The 21,278-nt window shown below is 40.0% G+C and overlaps 1 protein-coding gene across 2 annotated transcripts in view; it reads left to right on the top strand.

Moving 5' to 3' along the window:
* Positions 1 to 21,278, top strand: part of SNTG1 (syntrophin gamma 1) — a 371,706-nt gene that overhangs the window by 271,627 nt on the left and 78,801 nt on the right. For both annotated transcript variants that reach the window (XM_048072405.2, XM_066992987.1), the window contains one exon: positions 18,906 to 18,944. In XM_048072405.2, the coding sequence (XP_047928362.1) occupies positions 18,906 to 18,944 (39 nt within the window). The remainder of the gene's footprint in view (positions 1 to 18,905; positions 18,945 to 21,278) is intronic.

Below are 21,278 nucleotides of genomic sequence, written 5' to 3' on the forward strand. Positions count from 1 at the left end.
TTACCAAAGTGAGAAGTCCTGAAATAATGCAAACCGTGGCAAACTGTGAACTCTTTATAGGCAAGGTCAGAAGCTTGTTGATAGATTGAGGGAGTAGGAACAAAACAGATTTAGCTGCTGTCTTCAACAAACTGCCTCTCATTCTCTTTCAGCCAAGTCAGACTGAAGAGCCCAGGTTGGCAAGAGGGACTTAAAGGCAAGGAGCCATGTGACTAAATAAATTAACCACTCAAAAGCTGTGAATAAGAATTTTTTTGGGGAAAGGGACAGGAGGAAATTAATGAGATTCAGCAAGTGTGCCTTATACAGAGCAACTGTTGGTGAGAATATAAATTCTGTTGTCAAGTATTTTTCTTCCAGCATATACTAGTGGTGGAAGTTGAAAATTCACTTGGGAACCAAAGCTACAGATGTCTCAGTCCAAATCTTAAAGTGGATTTGTAGAAGTTATGGTTTGCATTTCTTTTTCCAAAGAAGACTGTGGGGACCTAAAACGCCTTGCGAGGATCATACCTTCTAGTGAAATCCCTAAAGAATCATAGAATCATAGAATATCCTGAGTTGGAAGGGACCCTTAAGGATCATCAAGTCCAACTCTTGATACCGCACAGGTCTACCCAAAAGTTCAGACCATGTGACTAAGTGCACAGTCCAATCTCTTCTTAAATTCAGACAGGCTCGGTGCCTGTCTGAAATATGTAGAGAAGAAATATGTAGAGAAATTATGTGAGAAAGTTGTCAAACTGAGTGAAACTTGAAATCACAGGCTGTAGATAAGAAGACTGACAACAAGCCAGGAGACCCACAGTAACACCTACTGTGAGGGAGCAAGCCCTGGCTAAAGAGAAGTTTCTACTTGCAGGTCTTCTTTGGAGGGAAATGGTTAATTCAGTGGTTAATTCTAGGCAGTGATGCATTACAGTGCTGCCACACAGTAACTTAATATTCAAACTTAAAGACAGAGCAGAGGAAAAAAAAAAGAAAACCTGGCAGGATGGAAAAAATGTGAGATTAATGATCACCCTTCCCATGAGGAAGCAATGTACTGGTCATCATCAGTGACTCACTCCTGTGTCTGTCTAGTGGCTGAACCTAACATTGTAGGAAGCCTTTTTTCTCCCAGGAACTTAAATCTGAGGGATGTTGCCAAAGCCAAATGACAGTTATCTGGGGCTGCTCATTCATGTGACCATGGCTGACTTTTGGTGTGACTGCAAGCAGATTAGAAGTGACTGTGAGACTCTGGCAGGTATGCAGACAGCGGGTCAGAAGACATTGTTATGTGCTAGTCAGTCCTCCTGGTCATGCAGGAAAAATGTGTCAAGGCAACCAATGCTTATATGCAGTGTCACCAAAGAGGTCTTTGGCCTCTTTGACAATAGCATGAACTTGCCAGGAAATACAGGGTGAAATGGAACTATTTAGCCTGCAGAAAAGAATAATGTTTCAACTTTATAAAAGCTACACAAAGATCATGCAGTTTCTTCTTTATTTCTGGAATGGATTACATGAGAAGCAATGAATGGGATTTTTATGCAATGCAACCAGAAAGTGTCGGCTTAGATACTAGGAAAACTTTCAGTGCTATGTGGAGTGGTACTAATAGGTTCACTCATAAGGCATTGACAGTTCCATCATTACAGGGTTTTATAAACGGTTGGACAGACAGCTTTGATTTATTCAGTTCAGCCATACATTTTTTATTTTGTATCATCATAGCATTAATATATTCATTATCAGTGCTTGTGACTGCATTCAGAAATATCAGGATAAGACAAACTATGGAAAACATTTAACTAATGTTTATCCTCCATTTGTTTGGAATTCCAGGAAAACTGAAAGAAAATACTATATACTGTATATTGTATTGTCTAACTGCTACATTGTAATGAAATTATAAGTGAAAAGTTGTGGCAAAATGACCAGACCCTGGTGTTCATGTGGTCATTACGCCACAAAAAGTAAAATTGAAATGTGAATTATCCATGTTATTTAATTTCCATGAGAAATCAGAAAGTATGAAGTCTGTTGCTTTGAATCAGGAGAGGCATATATGATGAAATTTTAACACTTTAATGATCTGGTTTCTGCTGGGAGAATGACATGGGCTTGCTTATCCATAGAAGCATAGAATCACAGAAAGGTTTGGGTTGGAAGGGACTTTTAAAGATCGTCTAATCCACCCCCCCACCCCCCCATAGGCAGGGACATTTTTCACCAGACCAGGCTGCCCAAAGCCCCATCCGACCTGGCCTTGAACACTTCCAGAGATGGGTCATACACAGCTTCTCTGGGCAACCTATTCCAATGCCTCACCACCTTCATAGTAAAGAATTTCTTTCAAATATCCAATCTAAACCTAATCTCTTTCAAAGGGTTTCAAAACCATTACCCTTTGTCCTATCATTACATGCTGTTGTGGTTTAACCCGGCTGGCAGCTAAACACCACACAGCCGTTCGCTCACCCTCCCCCCTCCCTCTCTGGGATGGGGGAGAGAAACGGGAAAGTGAAGCCCGTGAGTTGAGATAAAGACAGTTTATTAAGACAGGAAAATAATAATAACAATAATAATAATAATAGTGATAATGGTAATAGTATTAACAATAATAATGTGTAAGAAAACAAGTGATGCACAATGCAATTGCTCACCACCCGCTGACCGATGCCCAGCCTATCCCCGAGCAGCCGGCCCCCCCACCCCGGCCAGCCACCCCTATATATTGTTTAGCATGACGTCAGATGGTATGGAATACCCCTTTGGCCAGTTTGGGTCAGCTGTCCTGGGTCTGTCCCCTCCCAGCTCCTGCTGCACCCCCAGCCTGCTCGCTGGCAGGACAGAGCAAGAAGCCGAAAAGTCCTTGGCCTGGTGTAAACACTGCTCTGCAACAATTAAAACATCAGCATGTTATCAGCGCTCTTCTCATCCTAATCCAAAACATAGCACCCTACCAGCTACTATGAGCTACTTAACTCTGTCCTAACTGGAACCAGGACAGATATCCACCCCTTATTCCATACCATTTATGTCATGCTCAGGTTACACTCTGTCCAATACATTCTAATTAATCACCATTTTCATCTATGATATATAGCAATCATGGTAGTGATGACATACATTATTATATAATAATTAACATACTACAATTCAACTCATGGGCTATTCTCACCCAGTATCAAATCCCCTTGAGGTACACACCGGACCTCCCCATTCTTTTGCATTACCCACCAAGTGCATCCAGGTCCCTGAGCAAAAGCAATTCCACGAATGGGTTTGCCTTTTCCTGAGGCAGGAGTAGCCCAGACTGTTTTACCCAGCATGTTTCTTACGTGCACTACAGGAACTTTATCCCCTTCTACAGTGCGTAACAGGTTTGATTGGGCAGGTCCAGCTCGGTTGGCAGATCCCCTGGTATTGACTAACCAGGTGGCCTTTGCCAAATGTGTGTCCCAATTTTTGAATGTCCCAGCACCCATTGCTTTCAGTGTAGTCTTCAACAGTCCATTGTATCGTTCAACTTTTCCAGAGGCTGGTGCATGATAGGGGATGTGATACACCCACTCAATACCATGTTCTTTGGCCCAAGTGTCTATAAGATTGTTTTGGAAATGAGTCCCGTTGTCTGACTCAATTCTCTCTGGGGTGCCATGTCGCCATAAGACTTGCTTTTCAAGGCCCAGGATAGTGTTCCGGGCGGTGGCATGGGGCACAGGATATGTTTCCAGCCATCCGGTGGTTGCTTCTACCATTGTAAGTACGTGGCGCTTGCCGTTGCGGGTTTGAGGGAGTGTGATGTAATCAATCTGCCAGGCCTCTCCATATTTATATTTCAGCCATCGTCCTCCATACCAAAGAGGTTTTGACCGTTTGGCTTGCTTGATTGCAGCACATGTTTCACAGTCATGAATAACCTGTGCTATAGTGTCCATGGTCAGGTCCACCCCTCGATCACGAGCCCATCTGTAGGTTGCATCTCTACCTTGATGGCCTGAGGTGTCATGGGCCCATCGGGCCATAAATAATTCACCTTTATGTTGCCAGTCCAGGTCCACCTGAGCCACTTCAATCTTAGCAGCCTGATCCACCTGCTGGTTGTTTTGGTGTTCTTCAGTAGCCCGATTCTTGGGCACATGAGCATCTACATGGCGTACCTTTACAACCAGGTTCTCTACCCGGGCAGCAATATCTTGCCACAATGCCGCAGCCCAGATGGGCTTGCCCCTGCGCTGCCAGTTGTTCTGCTTCCATTGCTGTAACCACCCCCACAGGGCATTTGCTACCATCCATGAATCAGTATAGAGATAGAGAACTGGCCACTTTTCTCGTTCAGCAATATCTAAAGCCAGCTGAATGGCTTTTACTTCTGCAAACTGACTCGATTCACCTTCTCCCTCAGCAGCTTCTGCAACTCGTCGTGTAGGACTCCATACAGCAGCTTTCCATCTCCGATGCTTTCCCACAATACGACAGGACCCGTCAGTGAACAAGGCATATTTCTTCTCATTTTCCGGTAGCTTGTTGTACAGGGGGGCTTCTTCAGCACGAACCACCTCCTCCTCTGATGATATCCCAAAGTATTTGCCTTCTGGCCAGTCCATAATCACCTCCAAGATTCCTGGGCGACTGGGGTTTCCTATTCGAGCCCGCTGAGTAATCAGTGCAACCCACTTGCTCCATGTAGCATCAGTTGCATGATGCGTAGAGGGGACCCTTCCTTTGAACATCCAGCCTAGTACCGGCAGTCGGGGTGCCAGGAGGAGCTGCGCTTCAGTACCGACCACTTCCGAAGCAGATCGAACTCCTTCATATGCTGCCAATATCTCCTTTTCAGTTGGAGTATAGCGGGCTTCAGATCCTCTGTATCCCCGACTCCAAAACCCCAGGGGTCGACCTCGAGTTTCCCCAGGTTCTTTCTGCCAGAGGCTCCAGGTGGGACCATTCTCTCCGGCTGCGGTGTAGAGCACATTCTTTACATCTGGTCCTGTTCGGACTGGCCCGAGGGCTACTGCATGAACTATTTCCTGCTTAATTTGTTCAAAGGCTTGTCGTTGCTCAGGGCCCCATTCAAAAGCATTCTTCTTACGGGTTACTTGGTAGAGCGGGTTTACAATCAGACTGTAATTTGGAATATGCATTCTCCAAAACCCCACGACACCTAGGAAAGTTTGTGTTTCTTTTTTGCTAGTTGGTGGAGACATAGCTGTTATCTTGTTGATCACATCCATTGGGATTTGACGACGTCCATCTTGCCATTTAATTCCTAAAAACTGGATCTCTCGTGCAGGTCCTTTAACTTTATTCTGTTTTATGGCAAAACCGGCCTTCAGAAGGATTTGGACTATTTTCTTCCCTTTCTCGAAAACTTCTTCTGCAGTGTCACCCCACACAATGATGTCATCGATGTACTGCAGGTGTTCAGGAGCTTCCCCCTGCTCCAGCGCAGACTGGATCAGTCCATGGCAAATGGTAGGGCTGTGTTTCCACCCCTGGGGCAGCCGATTCCAAGTATATTGGACTCCCCTCCAAGTGAAAGCAAACTGTGGCCTGCACTGTGCTGCTAGAGGGATGGAGAAAAATGCATTAGCGATATCAATTGTGGCATACCACTTGGCTGCCTTTGATTCCAGTTCATACTGGAGTTCTAGCATGTCCGGCACTGCAGCACTCAGTGGTGGCGTGACTTCGTTCAGGCCACGATAGTCCACTGTTAGTCTCCACTCACCATTAGACTTTCGCACTGGCCATATGGGACTATTAAAAGGTGAATGAGTCTTGCTGATCACTCCTTGGCTCTCCAGTTGACGAATTAGCTTATGGATGGGACTCAGGGAGTCTCGGTTGGTGCGATATTGCCGCCGGTGCACAGTTGTGGTAGCGATCGGCACTTGCTGTTCTTCAACCCTCAGCAACCCCACAACAGAAGGGTCCTCTGAGAGACCAGGCAAGGTAGACAACTGTTTAATGTCCTCTGTCTCCAAAGCAGCTATGCCAAAAGCCCAGCGGAACCCTTTTGGGTCCTTGAAATATCCTCTTCTAAGATAGTCTATGCCAAGGATGCACAGAGCATCTGGGCCAGTCACAATACGGTGCTTTTGCCACTCATTACCGGTTAGACTCACTTCAGCCTCCAATACAGTTAACTGCTGGGATCCCCCCGTCACACCATAAATACAGATGGGCTCTGGCCCTTTATAGCTTGATGGCATTAGAGTACATTGTGCACCGGTGTCTACCAAAGCCTTATACTTCTGTGCGTCTGACGTGCCAGGCCATCGAATCCACACAGTCCAATAAACTCGATTGTCCCTTTCCTCCCCCTGGCTGGAGGCAGGGCCCCTCTAGTCCTGGTCAGAATCTTCATTTCTGTGTTTAAAGGACTGCCTGCTGGAAGTTGGAGCAGCAAACCTTTCAGAGAACTCCTTTTTCCCAATTGTTTTCCTTTGCAATTCACGTACCCGTGCCTCTAGGGTCGCAGTAGATTTTCCATCCCATTTTCTCATGTCCTCTCCATGGTCACGTAGGTAAAACCACAGGGTGGCGCGGTGTGTGTGCCCACCATATTGTCTTCCTTGCATAGATGAACGTTTACCCCTAATAGCTGAGACACTGGTTTGTACAGGTGGGGAGGAAAATAATCTCTCTTCAAGTTGGTGGATCTTTTCAGAAAGTTTCTCCAAGGTATTCTCTTTTAGCTGGTGGACACTGGTTCGTTCAGGTGAAGGGGAAGATAATCTTTCTTCAAGTTGGTGGATCTTTTCAGAAAGTTTCTCCAAAGCATTCTCTTTTAGCTGGTGGACACTGGTTCGTTCAGGTGGAGGGGAAGATAAATTCTCTTTAAGTTGGTGGACCTCTTCAGAGAGTTTCTCCACAGCTGAGACACAGGCCTTTAGGGAAGAGGAGAGATTTCCTTCGTACTGCCGGAGTATTTTAGTCACTTCATTCACTGTGGGATTCTCCTCCGTTTTCCAGGCTAGTATTGCCAATGAGTTGGCATATGATGATGGGGCACTCTGTACAAACTTCCGCCACATGGGTAGTGTACACCGGACTGCATCTGGATCTGCGGATGTTTGTGCGTCGTCTAGGTCCTTATAAATTACTTCCCGTACGGCCAATTCCCTCAGGTACTGAATTCCCTTCTCCATGGTGGTCCATTTGCTTGGTAAACATACAAGTTCTTCCTTGAAGGGATACCTTTCCTTCACAGCTGACAGGAGACGCCTCCAGAGGCTGCGAGATTGTGCTCCATCTCCAGTTGCTTTGTCAATGCATGCGTCCCTAGCAAGGGATCCCAGCCGCCTGGCTTCCTTGCCCTCCAATTCCACATAATTGGCTCCCGTGTCCCAGCACCGGAGCAGCCAGGTGACAAGCTGCTCGCCTATACAGCGACCAAAATCTTTTCGCACATCTCGTAGCTCACGCTGGTATAGAGTCCGGGTAATTACTGTTGATTTTTCGACATCCTCATCCTCATCTTCAGTCTCCTGCACCTTTGATGGCTGGTATGGAGTCCGGGTAGTTACTGTTGATTTTTCGCCATCCTCATCCTCATCTTCAGTCTCCTGCACCTTTGATGGCCCAGCCTCGTCTTCACTACGCCCAGACTTAGCAGAAGACTGTCTGCGTTTTAAACGACCTGAGCCTCTATACCATTTTTTCACCTTGTCTACAGGGGCAACTTGCACTGCTACAGCTCGTTTCTCTGACCCAGACACAGGGTCTGCCACAGGGGTTGGAATACCCTCTGCGGGGTCAACTTGCACTGCTACAGCTCGTTTCTCTGACCCAGCCACAGGGTCTGCCACAGGGGTTGGAATACCCTCTGCGGGGTCAACTTGCACTGCTACAGCTCGTTTCTCTGACCCAGACACAGGGTCTGCCACAGGGGTTGGAATACCCTCTGCGGGGTCAACTTGCACTGCTACAGCTCGTTTCTCTGACCCAGACACAGGAGTGGGAGCAGCTGCACGAGCTGGGGCAGCTGCAGGAGCTGGGGCAGCTGCAGGGGCTGGAGCTGGAGCGGCTGCAGGAGCTGGAGCGGCTGCAGGAGCTGGAGCCGGAACGGCTGCAGGAGCCGGAACGGCTGCAGGAGCTGGAGCGGCTGCAGGAGCTGGAGCTGGAGTGGCTGCAGGAGCCGGAGCTGGAGTAGCTGCAGGAGCTGGAACTGGAGCGGCTGCAGCAGCTGGAGCGGCTGCAGGAGCTGGAACTGGAACGGCTGCAGGAGCTGGAGCTGGAGCGGCTGCAGGAGCTGGAGCTAGGTTGCTAGTAGCATCAATTGCAGCTCGATAGGCACAAGCCAGACCCCAGCACGCTACAGTGATTTGTGTCACTTTGGAACTGCCAGAGTCATGACACCTTTTTTTCAAGCATTCTGCCAGCTTTTTAGGATTTTGCAGTTGTTCAGGGGTGAATGCCCAAAACACTGGAGGTGACCACTGCTCTAGAAACCTGCCCATATCCTCCCACACTCCCTGCCACTCGCAACTATCCCGCCTCAAGACAGATCTCCGGATGAGATTCCTAAGTAGTTGTTTAACCCTCCACAAAATCTGAAGCACATTCAGGAGACATAACAACAAGAGCAGGCTGGTCTGAGTATCCCAAGGATATTCAACATCTCGGAGAACCACCGTAACTAACTCGGGGGATAAGAGGGTGGTGGTGAAGGAGAAAGGGAGAGTGAACAGGTAGGGAAACATGTCTTCCCCTGTCCCCTTCACAGATTGGCTCCCTAACGAAAACAGGCAATAGGTGTAATTGCTAATAGTTTCCGAGATATGGGTTCCAAAGTATAGAGTCGACGTCAGTGCTGAGTACAAATACCAGGTTAAAGTCGTGACCAGATATCTCATCATTTCATAAGCCATTGCTACACCGCACAGTACCATAACAATCTTAAACCAGGGCCCGGAAAGGATAAACAGTGCAACAGGGAGCACATACAGAAAGTAACGCACCATAAAACTCAATTTGGAATACAGGTACAGCAGACTGGAGATTAAGGCAATCAACATCGTGACTAGAAACTATTAAGCAGGTCCAATACTTATACCAACTTTAGTTTAACACACTCTGGTCAGATTTGTCGATATCTCAACCCTTCGGGCCCCACGTTGGGCGCCAAAAGGACTGTTGTGGTTTAACCCGGCTGGCAGCTAAACACCACACAGCCGTTCGCTCACCCTCCCCCCTCCCTCTCTGGGGTGGGGGAGAGAAACGGGAAAGTGAAGCCCGTGAGTTGAGATAAAGACAGTTTATTAAGACAGGAAAATAATAATAACAATAATAATAATAATAGTGATAATGGTAATAGTATTAACAATAATAATGTGTAAGAAAACAAGTGATGCACAATGCAATTGCTCACCACCCGCTGACCGATGCCCAGCCTATCCCCGAGCAGCCGGCCCCCCCACCCCGGCCAGCCACCCCTATATATTGTTTAGCATGACGTCAGATGGTATGGAATACCCCTTTGGCCAGTTTGGGTCAGCTGTCCTGGGTCTGTCCCCTCCCAGCTCCTGCTGCACCCCCAGCCTGCTCGCTGGCAGGACAGAGCAAGAAGCCGAAAAGTCCTTGGCCTGGTGTAAACACTGCTCTGCAACAATTAAAACATCAGCATGTTATCAGCGCTCTTCTCATCCTAATCCAAAACATAGCACCCTACCAGCTACTATGAGCTACTTAACTCTGTCCTAACTGGAACCAGGACACATGCCCTTGTAAAAAGTCTCTTTCCATCTTCCTTATAAGCCACTTTTAAGTGTTGAAAGGCTGCAATAAGGTCTCCCTGAAAACCTCTCTTCTCCAGGCTAAACAACCCCAGTAATAACTGTGGTAGTAACTGTGGTGAACAGATGGGCTAAGAGCTGCAGCCCTGATAATCAACCATCTAAATCCTTCCCTGTTAAATATCAATCTCATCACTTCATGTTCTGCATCACTTGAACACCACATGCATGCAATACATATTTGTTTTTAAATTCGATTTTTTTTTCCTTCATGACTTTCACTCCATTATTAGCTGCTATGAATTACTGAATTTATAACATAAATGCTTTCCAAATGACAAAAACACTCAGCCTTGTTACTTTCTATATGCATATTGTCTATTATGTGTTTTCATCCCAGTTTCTTAACAAGCACAAATATTTCAATGCATTAAATAAATATCATACTTATATACTATATTTACCCTTGTGAACTATATATTAGCTTTAGAAAAAAATGTTCCAGCTCCAGAAACCTTTCTGATTGAATCAATGATGTTTCTTAATCATATTTAACACACATTTGTTTTCTTCTTCAACAGTATTCAAGCATTTTTCATGTATTTTTGAATAGACAGCTTTGTGAAGGGGAGTGATCCAAGGTTTTCTTCAGTGTGCTCTTACTTCAAGATGTAATTCTTTTTATTGCTTTAACCTAGTTCTTTTGACAAGTGTAGGTATATTGAATCTCCAAGGTGTTGGTATTTTGATATCATGATGAGTTCAGGATGTAATAACTTCTTTTGCATTTTGTCATCTACTAAACCAGTCATTATGACCTGCTACTCCTACCATATTCTGAAGTTTAAACGTTACTTTGTGGTGTTCTCAGTCAAACTAAAGTTAAGTAAAATATAATAACTCAATCACATTATTTTAAATAAACTTATTTTGTGAAGTTAGAAAGCTTAGGATCCCACAATAAGTTGATTATAGTCTATGGAAACAAATTACAGATTTCTAGTGCCAAGCTTTCTCTTCCAACTAGTAAACTAGTTTTCCTGTTGTATCTTTCTTTCAGCAGTATAAGTTTGAATACATAGATTCTTCTGTTTAAATTTAAACATAAGTCGTAAGCAAGATTGTATAGAGAAAGGATATAGCAACAACTTAGTAAAATGTATTGAAAAATAGGGTGGAATTTCAATTAAACTTTTACTTGAATGTTAAGAATACAGAGAAAAATAATGAAATATGGGTTCTGGAGGCCTCTGGTAATTTCTGGAATGCAGTATTTCCAGGTGGATATCCAGAAGATATCGAAGATTTATGTTTATCATATTTTGAGTAAAAGTTACATAGAATTTATAATTTAAAAAAAAAAAAGATTAACTGGGGGAATCTAGAAGAATTGTATTTCAAATGGAAGTCCGATACTTTCAAAGGAAGACTGAATTAATAGTTGCTAGGTAAATTACATCTTTACTGTGGAATCTACATGAAGTAAAATGGGTTTGAATACCTATGAAGTATTCAGAGGTAACCAAGAGGAATATATCTCACTATTTTGTGAGTAGTTGTTTTACTGATGATTTTATCAACCATTTTTTTTTACTCTTAGTATGACTGAAAATTCAGTTATCATACTGCAATGAGCAAAAGTACTTTGATATAAATGACAATTATCCAGTTGCGATTAGTTACCTGAAAAAATGTTTCCTGTATCTCCTTCTGAGTCATTTGTTTTCCTATTTTATTTTATTTTTTTCAATTTTTGCTGTTCAAAGTTCTTCTAGTAAATCTTCAATAGGGATACAGATATTTCTCCCTTTGAGATGGGACCATAACAGCTTTTTCAGGCACTGGCTTTCAGTTGTTACTATTGTGTCTTTAGTAACATGCATGTTACTTCTGGCATTTTAATGATTCTATTAGGGAGATTAACTGTTGTGAAAATGGTGTGTTTGTAACACAATTATCTTCTGTAAAGAAACTCAATAGCAATATTATCATTAAGGTAATGCCAAAAATTTTATTTAGGAATAAGTGTTAAATATCGCAGGATTCAGTAAATTCATTCATCTGTTAAATAAAACACTTTATTTACTTTTTATTTTTAAGTAAATGTAATTGCAGTCCTGGTATTGGAACATCACAGATGTGTGAAGACTAGGTTTTGAGGTTTTTGTCTTTAGGATTTAGGACTGTAGCTTTGTGTAATAGGCAGAAATCTGGTATTTCTTTGTTTCATCTGTTACTGCTGTGCTGGTAGAGTTCAATGCATCACTGAGCCCTTCTTGATGAGGAAACAGAAATTTGATGGTATGCAAGTTTGGAATCATAGTTCAGATGGCCATTTTTTCTTTGATAGTCTTCTCACATACCAAAAACTTGATAATATAATCTGGTGTATTAATATGTACAATATACAATATAACTCTTTTTCTGAATCAGTTGAAGATGTCTATTCAGGGTGTTGTGTAATCAATTGATTTGCATGTTGTGGTTTTGTTGTGTGGTTGTTTTTTTTTTCTTTTTTGGGTGGGGGGGGAGTGTGGTGAGTGGGAAGGGCATTCGTGTGTCTTACGAACCATCCTTTATGTATTGAAAAGTATTTTTAAAATGTCTGTATGTATTGGCAGCTCACCAAAATATGCAAGTTCTCTGTATATTTTATACCACTGTCTAATTCAAGGTCATTCAGTACAAGAATTTAACAAGGAAGCTTGTGCAACTGCAGGGCTGCTTTCCAGACGAGACCTCAAGACTCACTGGGGTCTTTTCTTCCTCTGTATAGATAGGATTCAAACGAAATTTCCAGTTTCCAGATGGATTAAGGCGATCCATGAGAATTTTAAGTGCTAATATTGACCCAGAACAAAGATCTGTCTAGTACTGCGTCTGCTGATAGCAAAAATGTAGTTATATTTCCCTTCATTTTTCCAGTCAACAGGTATTTCAGGACTGCTGTTAGTCAGCTGGTATGGGGCTTGCTGAATCATGCCAACACTGATTTAACTATATTTTTTAAATGCATTTGATCTCTTTTTGTATTATTATTATTAAGAGATTTTTTAATATTTAATATATGTTGAAACATATATAATCTGGTTATGTATATAATCACCTAGAAACCATGGCAAGAATGCTTCAGCCTACAGGGATCTATTTGAAAAGATTCTAAAGCAGAGGCCATGTTTATGCATTTACATTATTCAGTGTTGGGTCTAAACTGCTGAGATGACACGCTGACATAGAATGGATATATTACTAATTAGATTATTAGATTCTACAAACTATTCTGGATAACAAGTCTCACCTTTACATAATATTTGTATATTCATTTTCTTTCTTAGAGGAATTTAATGATGAGTTCATTCAGTCTGAGTGAATTTGCAGTCCAGTACATCTGGTCTTGAGAAGAATCTGAGTTAGGCATGAAAATTCTAGAGGTCATAGCAGTGGTTCTAATGAATCTTCCTATCCTTTGAACCATTTAGCAGGTAAAATCTGATCAACAACAAATAGAGGATGGCATCATCCCTGATAGGTCACAAAGCAGACATAAATACTGTAGTAAATCATTCCTATGCTCCCATATTTTCCCGAACACACTGAAAGTTCACTTGACAGATTGTAGATGATATGGATTTTCAGCCTTGGCTCTGAAGTCTACTTCAGCTTGTAAAACCAGCATCAAGAAGTCCTACATTCAGCCCTTAAGCAGTTATACATATATCTGAATCTACACACTAAAGTATGATGTGTTTCATGTGATTTTTTTGCATGCTTCTTTCAAATTTTCTCTAATTCCTTGAAGTTGTCAATGCGTATATACTCTTAGATAACAAAGTTTCGCCACCTTACCACAACTTACAGCTCATATTGAGCAAACCAAAGCTTAGCAAGGACAAAAATAGCAAGGATTAACCAATTAACAATTCCAAATGTTGGTGTTATTTGCTCTTTCTTCCTCATCCATTAACATAAGATTATCACAGCAAGGATTCATGTTTTTTTCAAAAATGCTCCAATTTGTAATGATCTTGCTACCTGTTCGCAATCACTTAACATCCCACTGGTATGCACTCTATTGTTGCTTTAATACATGAGAAAGTTAAGAACTATTGAACACATTTACATTCTTGTCAAACTGTTATATTTTAATTAGCTCTTAATGAATATAAGTCAGCTGTTATGAAATACAAACAATTGATGAAGAAGGCTACAAAGTCTAAATTGTTTGGGGGAAATCCAGATATAAGGAGAATATAAATTAAATAGTAAAGGATTATTTTTAATGGAAATTTTCTGATAAGGGAAGATACTTGCAGTTACATGATATCTACAGGCTGCAAGCAAAAGATAGACCAAATCATGTAGAAGTATGGGAAAATCTGATCTACCATCTAAGTCAAGAAAATACTGAGCAGAAGCTGGTGCCCCCTCATTCCAAATGTTGCCCTTCAGTGTTGGAGGTTCCAAAGGTACCAAGAGAGAATGGTCTCTTGTCAATTGCTCTATCCTGACAACAAACACCTACTGTATTATTGCTTCTTCCAGAGGCCCTGCTACGATACCTGAGACCCACACTGTCATTAAAGATATTTCCCAGTATCTCATTAGACCTGCTGAGCCCCTCATTTGCAATGTAGTTTTTCAGAAAATAGGTTAAATCAAGCATAGTACACAGAGACTTTTCAAACAAACAAATGTTTCTGTTTAAATTGTTAAGAAATGGAAACACCTGGAATCAGTGCCCTTAACTCTAAATCATACTGCCCTTAAAAGTCTTTAGGGTGGCATATGCTCATTGAAGGGCACATTTCCTCATCATCTCATGAGGATCCAGTGATTACATTGGAATAGCAGATTTTATTAAAATAAATAGGTAAAAAGGTCAAACAGCCCCCTAATAAATAGCAGTTTTGAAATTATACTTGAAAATCCTCTTATGGGAACTGAAAATAGTTATTGTAGTGCTATTTGCTCAAAGAAAGTCTGAAACAGTAGCTCTTGGAGGAATGAACAATTCAGTTTCAACTGAATGTGAAAGATTAAAACCCACTTTTTGTCAGCTTAATCAGCTGCATTCCAGCAGGGCAACAGTAATAGGGTACAAAAAACATGATAGTATGGAGGGGTATTCTGCTGGCTTCCTTCTTCTCTGGTATGAAAGCAGTTAAAATAATAAGTAAAATAAAAATAAAAATAAATTAAAAAAAATAGCAATCACATACACCTAAAGCCAAAGCCTGCTCATCTGCTCACCCTGCCGAGGAGCGATGTCTCTTGTGCTCTTTCTTTGTTTCTTCTGTGGAGCTGGCACAGCCATCATAGTGAAAAATATCCACCTGTGGCAACATCTAGTGCACAAATTAACTGAGTATAGCTATGGTGCATTCTTCTCTTTCTCTCACTTCATATCATCTACCTGTCCAGTACTCTTCATGGCTATGATGTCCTACTGTATTTGCCCATCTCTGTTTTTAAAACATATCTAGCCCGATGTGTTTGTCCTCCTATCCCAATCAATTGTATTTCAAACCAATCTTCTATTTACTTTCTGCTAAAATTTCTTCTTTCATTTTTCATCTGTTATCAGCAGTACTTGCCTAGTTAATAGTCAGACACAGCATCCTGCAGATACTTTGTTTTTGATCTCATCTTCCTCCTCAGAGGATTAGGTTATCATCAAATCCCAAACTACTTTGTTTGAGGGGTTCTTAGAATTTGTTTCCTAATTGACATTCATGGGAATTGAACCCAAATAGAATTAAGTGCTCAGCACCTGTTTTGCTGAACATAAAGTAGACACAGGTATTTCTTGTTAGCTTAAATGCAGCTTTCATAATGCTTTCTGCATCTTTGTCTTCAGAACAGAATTTGTTTACTGGCTTTGTCTCTTTTGTGCACCTCCTGATTTTTATTGCTTTGGTTAATCAGGTATTTCTAATAGATATTCTCAGACTGCCTGCTTTTTTTTTTTTCCCCCTTCCTTACTGTAGTATCTGCAGAGTGTTTTATTTAAAAGTATGTGCATATGTGTTTGAAGTGTTTCCATGATTCTAACTGTATCATACTGGTGTCCTTTGCTAGTCTTCTGGAGAAAACAAACATTATCCATGTGGCATTAGTTACATAGTGCTGTGTCCTGTTATTGTGCCTGATAATTAATAGTTTTATGATGAGTTCAGTAACATTATGGAAGACTGAAGAACATTTGTCTTTTCGATAATATGTCTCAAGTAACAGAAAAAAATAATTTTCTGATTTAATTTGTGAAAAATATTTACATTTAAATTTTGATTCCTAAGGATCTGTGGATCTGCATTATCTGTGGATTAAATTTTATTCAGTGAATTTTGTAACATGTTGGAATGTTGGAAAGACCAATGTTGTTTTTTTCAAGACGGTGTATCTCATAATCTTAAAGATCAGTGACTCCTGCTATTTAATTTTAGAGCTTTTTGGTTTTGATGGAATGATCAATATTTGTGTATGTGAATCAGTGCATGCTGTGGTTTAACCCATCGAGCAGCTGAGCACCACACAGCTGTTTGCTTACTCCTCGCCCCCTCAGTGGGATGGGAGAGATAATCAGGTTTTTTTTTTGTTTTTTTTTTAAAGTAAAACTCTTGGGTCGAAATAAAGCAAGTTTAATAGAACAGAAAAGGAAGAGAAAGTAATGATAATAATTATGCTAAAGGAATATACAAAACAAGCAGTGCACAATGTAATTGCTCACACACACCCTGGCCAACCACCCAACCATCCCAGTTTTATCGTTCAGCATGATGCCCTGTGGTATGGCACATCCCTTTGGCCAGCCTGGGCCAGCTGCCCTGGCTGTGTCCCCTCCCAGCTCCTGGTGCACCCCCAGCCTCCTCGCTGGCAGGGCAGTACCAGGAGCTGAAAAGTCCTTGGCTCTGTGTAAGCACTGCTCTGCAACAACTAAAGTGTCAGTGTGTTATCAGCATTATCCTCAACCTAAAAACAACACACAGCACTGTACCAACTACTAGGAAGAAAATTAACTCATCCCAGCCAAAACAAGGACAGTGCATGATAAACACTTAAAGGATTTCTCAAACTAATCAGACTTTATAATTCTTACTTCCAGGTAGAACTGAACTGTTGTAATGAATTTTGTAAATTTTATCCTACTTAAAAATAATGTATTACAAGAAATCCTCACAGCACTACCTGAAAGATAAACATGATTGTTTTAATTCATCAAAGCAACAAGAGTTAAAACAGCTAGGCAATGCAGGTGCTTAGATTGTACTTTAAAAAATGAGATGGAAATCCGTGAATGAGAAAAAGATGTTTGGATTATGCAGTTAGATTTCCCAGGAGCCTTTGAAGTCCACAGAGACTCCTGATGTACTTCATTTCTGTTAAAAACTTAACTGTCTATATATGAATTAAAAAATAAATATTATCAATGTATTTCATATGTAACTGTCTTGCCACTAAAGACATTTTCAGTATTTTGTTTAGAATAGTAAAATCTTATTTTCTTGGCCATGTTATTTCATAACTTAAATTTTTCACAGTATTGGCTGTAGCCTGGCTTGAAGTAGAGGGAAATCCACAGTTTTGACAAGGATTTTAATAGTGCCTACTAGCACAAACAGGGATTTATCATGCTGGAGTATTTCACGCCGAATTTAGAAATAAATCCCCAAAGTCTTGAACTCTCTGTATTGCTGTAAAAAAAAAAAAAAAAAAAAAAAAAAAAAAGGTTTTCATCTATATTTTCTTTTGAGAAATTTTGTAAGATGGTATCTGCTGAAGTGTGTATTCATTTTATTTTAATACTTTGTCCATGGAGTGCCATAGCTCCCCAAATCCTTTCCCTTATATGTTAAGGAAAGGAGGAAACTGAAGCTGATGCACATGCTTGAAGGGAGGGTGGAAATGTTCTTATGACACTTTTAATTCTGGGTGCATTTGAAAACCAACTGAAATTGCTTGCCAGCATATTCTTGACAGTGAGAATTATCCTTTGATAGCCAAACAGTGGGATGTCAGTGACAGACTTAAAGACTTGCTCAGTATTTGCATGAAGAATGCAAAGAGGTTACCACTGTAATAAATATTCTGTTTTTAAAGTATGGAAAACACAGTGTCATTCACAACTCTGCATACAGTTATTCAGAGGTGATACTGTAAACACTGACTGAAGTTCAATGGGCATTCTTCTTTTCTTCTAAAAGCATTGTTCTTCATACCTTTAGCTGAATCAGTGTAAATGTTACATTGTGGTGTCAGGGCATGGTTGGCTATACAATTGAATCATTGTTGACAATGTCTTCGATTTTAATTTATTTATTTTTTCTCATTAACCCATAGCTAGAAAAAAAATTGTGAAATGTTGACATAAGGGAGCAGAAAAAAAAATCTAGAGATAAGTATCTGTCATGAATGCAGATAGTAGATATGCTAGATTTGCTCAAAGGATTTCAGGGCTTATTTTTAAAATAAAGAGAATATGTTTGTTCTGCTACTAATGGCAGGAATGGGTATGTTCCACACCTAATTCTCCTTGTGTTGAACAGTTTTGAGCCAGGTTGCTGACAATGTTTATTTAGAGAGTCAATGATCTGCAGGGCTAAATACAAATTCCTCATGAATCTTCCATCTCAGACTGGGTTACTGCTTACATTTTACCTAGTGATATTGCTTAATGTTTTTATATTACTTGAACAATTAACAAAACTAAATATGCACACCTGATTCTGCACCTAGGTTAGTAGGATAGTGCAAATGATGTTTCAAAGGTTATTCCAGCCCAATTTTTCATCATTCTCTGAGGAAAGGTATTTTCTTAAAGCATGATGACTTGATGCATGGCAGTAAATTGATCTGAATTACTTTTATACTTAAATAATCTAGTTTAAATTAGAGCATCTAGTCAGAACAATGGGAAAATATGTAGTGTTGTACAATTCAGAAATAATTTTGTAAATATTCTCCTTTCCTATATTTTGGAAAAGCAGAATAAACTACACAGTGACTACAGAAATGTCTCATTATTCACTATGGTTTTCATCCTTATACTGTAGAAGACTTTACACAGTTTGGAAGGAAGTGTCTGATATATGTCTTTAAAACCTAATTTTTATTTTTATTTTTTATTTTTCTTTTAGTGGTTGAGATCTTAATCTATTTCTTCTTTCACTTTTATAGATTAAAAAAATCAACAGGAATTTTCCAGTAAACCAGCAGGTAAGAAAAATAAAATTTGGGGTGCTTTAATTCATAATTTTCATTTCATCTGTATTTAATTGTGTAATAGCTGTGCATTATTTTAGCTCAAGTGTTTTTGGTAGGTTTTTCTTTAGACAGTACCTTGCTGCCTCAGAATATATATATATATTTATTATTTATTTTTTTCTAAAGTCAATATGAACTGGAATTTTTGGTCAAAGTAAGATCATGACTAATCTTTTCAAGTTGAAAAAAAAGTTTAATGCACATATATTTATACTCATTTTCTTTGGATTGCATCTTACCCATTTTATTATAAAAGCAGTAATGGGAGTCTTATGCTTAAGAGAGTTAGCATAAGACTTCATTATTATGAAGTCTCTTGTCTAAATGAAAGCATAAAAATGAATATTTGTCCAATGTTATGGAGCAGGTAGTAGGAAATTTTGGGACAAACTACATCATCTGATTGTCTCCAAGATCATCCATTGGCAGTCTCATCTTACTGGAAGGCACTGCAGTCCCTTGAGAAAGGTTTCTTGGGACAAAGAGAAAGAGCTTTTTCTTTTGAGAAATCTGTCTTGGTTTTTATTTTTTTATTTTATTTATTTACTTATTTTAAGTAAACCTACAGACAGCTCAAAGTTGAAAGCCTGAAATACTGTTCTGAGGTTGTAGTTGCTAGAGACCATAGTAAGAATGGGCAACAGTCACATCTCCTTGATAAGATCAGCATATATTTTACAAAACCATATAAACAAAGCACAGATAAAAAATTTCAGGTTAAAGCTGAGTACACTGTAAAGTGATCAAAGACTCATTTGAAACATAGTCCCATACCACAGTAATGCCATTAACTGTACTGTGGTATAGCAAATCCACAAAATGTGGCTGTTTTGTGGTGGGGTACTTATCACAAAGTATAAGTTTAGTAAATTAGATTAGTTTGTTAAGTTTGTGTTTGTGTTGTGTGTCACAACTGTTGCGTAATGGGTATTTCATTTTAAGAAACTTAAAATAATAGGAAATGGAGAACTCTGGTTTATCTGGAGGAATAAATTGCTTCCATGTAGAAGAGAAATACGTACAGCACTGAGATGCAGACTTAACTTTAAGACGTATTTGAGGAATAAAAGTGCTTTTGCCTCTCTTACACCACATCTTCAGACAGTCAACATTATGTCTGAGTTACATGTCTCTGGTCCAACTTTATTAATATGGAATTTTGCTAAGTCTAACTCACAAGGCAGGGGCAGGCACTATTATTTTATTTGCTTCTTTCTCCACAAATCATAACAAACGAATAATAATAATAATAACAAATATTTTTATGAGTATCTATAAATAAAGTTAGAAGAAATTACATAAGTACATAATAAACAATTAGATATTTTTATTTGCCCTTGATTTTCAGTACTCCATCTGTACTATAATTACTTAGATTTTTAGAAAAAATTGTCACATCCTTGCCTCCTGGAGTCACCAAAGGGAAGTTTTTTGCTGCATTCAGAAATCAGAATTAACAATTGTATTTGGCATTTTCAGAACAGTTTATATAACATTGTCTGATGGCAGTGGCAAAGAAGTGCTCCTATCTCAAAGGAAGGACAAAATTTCTAGTAAATGAACAAACAAAAAGTTTACATTTCACCGTTCTGATTGACTCTGAATTTATCTCCTTGCTTTTATTACTATAAAAAAGACAAGAAGAATATAAATAACAGTTATAATGTTCATTGAAGCTATCATTAATTCAGACAGATCTACTGGTTTTGAACTCTTGACATGTATGGTCAGTAAAGCATTCAATTCCTTTTCATTAGAATTCCAAAGGAAAGCAAAAATAACTTTCTTGGCTTGAGTAGCTTGTTGGTCATGTTATCTGCCAGGGCAGCCTGTAATTAATGTGTTCTTCTCTCATCAGCATCAATCACTATCTTTGAAAGGAATTACTTTGGACCATTTCAAGGAAGTCAGCCAAAGTATTAAACTGAAAAAAGGAAGGCAGATCAGGACGTAAAGTCTCACTGTCCATCAAATACTAGAAAAGGAAAAGGCTTACTGATCCATGGATATCTTGAAATTTTAGGGAACATTTGTTTCAAAAGCTGACTCCTTTACTCCTTTTTGGATTTACCCTAAGTAAAGATATTTTTTTTTGTCTGTTTGTTTGTTTGTTTGTTTGTTTTTAACTACTGTTTGAGGTAGAAAATAAATTAGGAGACACTTCTGAGAAGAGTCACAAAAGAGTACACAGATGTAAAGTTAATTTCTGTCTTCTGTTATGCAGCAGGCATTAGTATGATATGCAGGAAAGGAATGTGCTTTTTTCTATGTTATGTTATCATATCA

The sequence above is a fragment of the Anser cygnoides genome, chromosome 2, assembly GCF_040182565.1.
Source record: "Anser cygnoides isolate HZ-2024a breed goose chromosome 2, Taihu_goose_T2T_genome, whole genome shotgun sequence".
Lineage (NCBI taxonomy): Eukaryota > Metazoa > Chordata > Aves > Anseriformes > Anatidae > Anser > Anser cygnoides.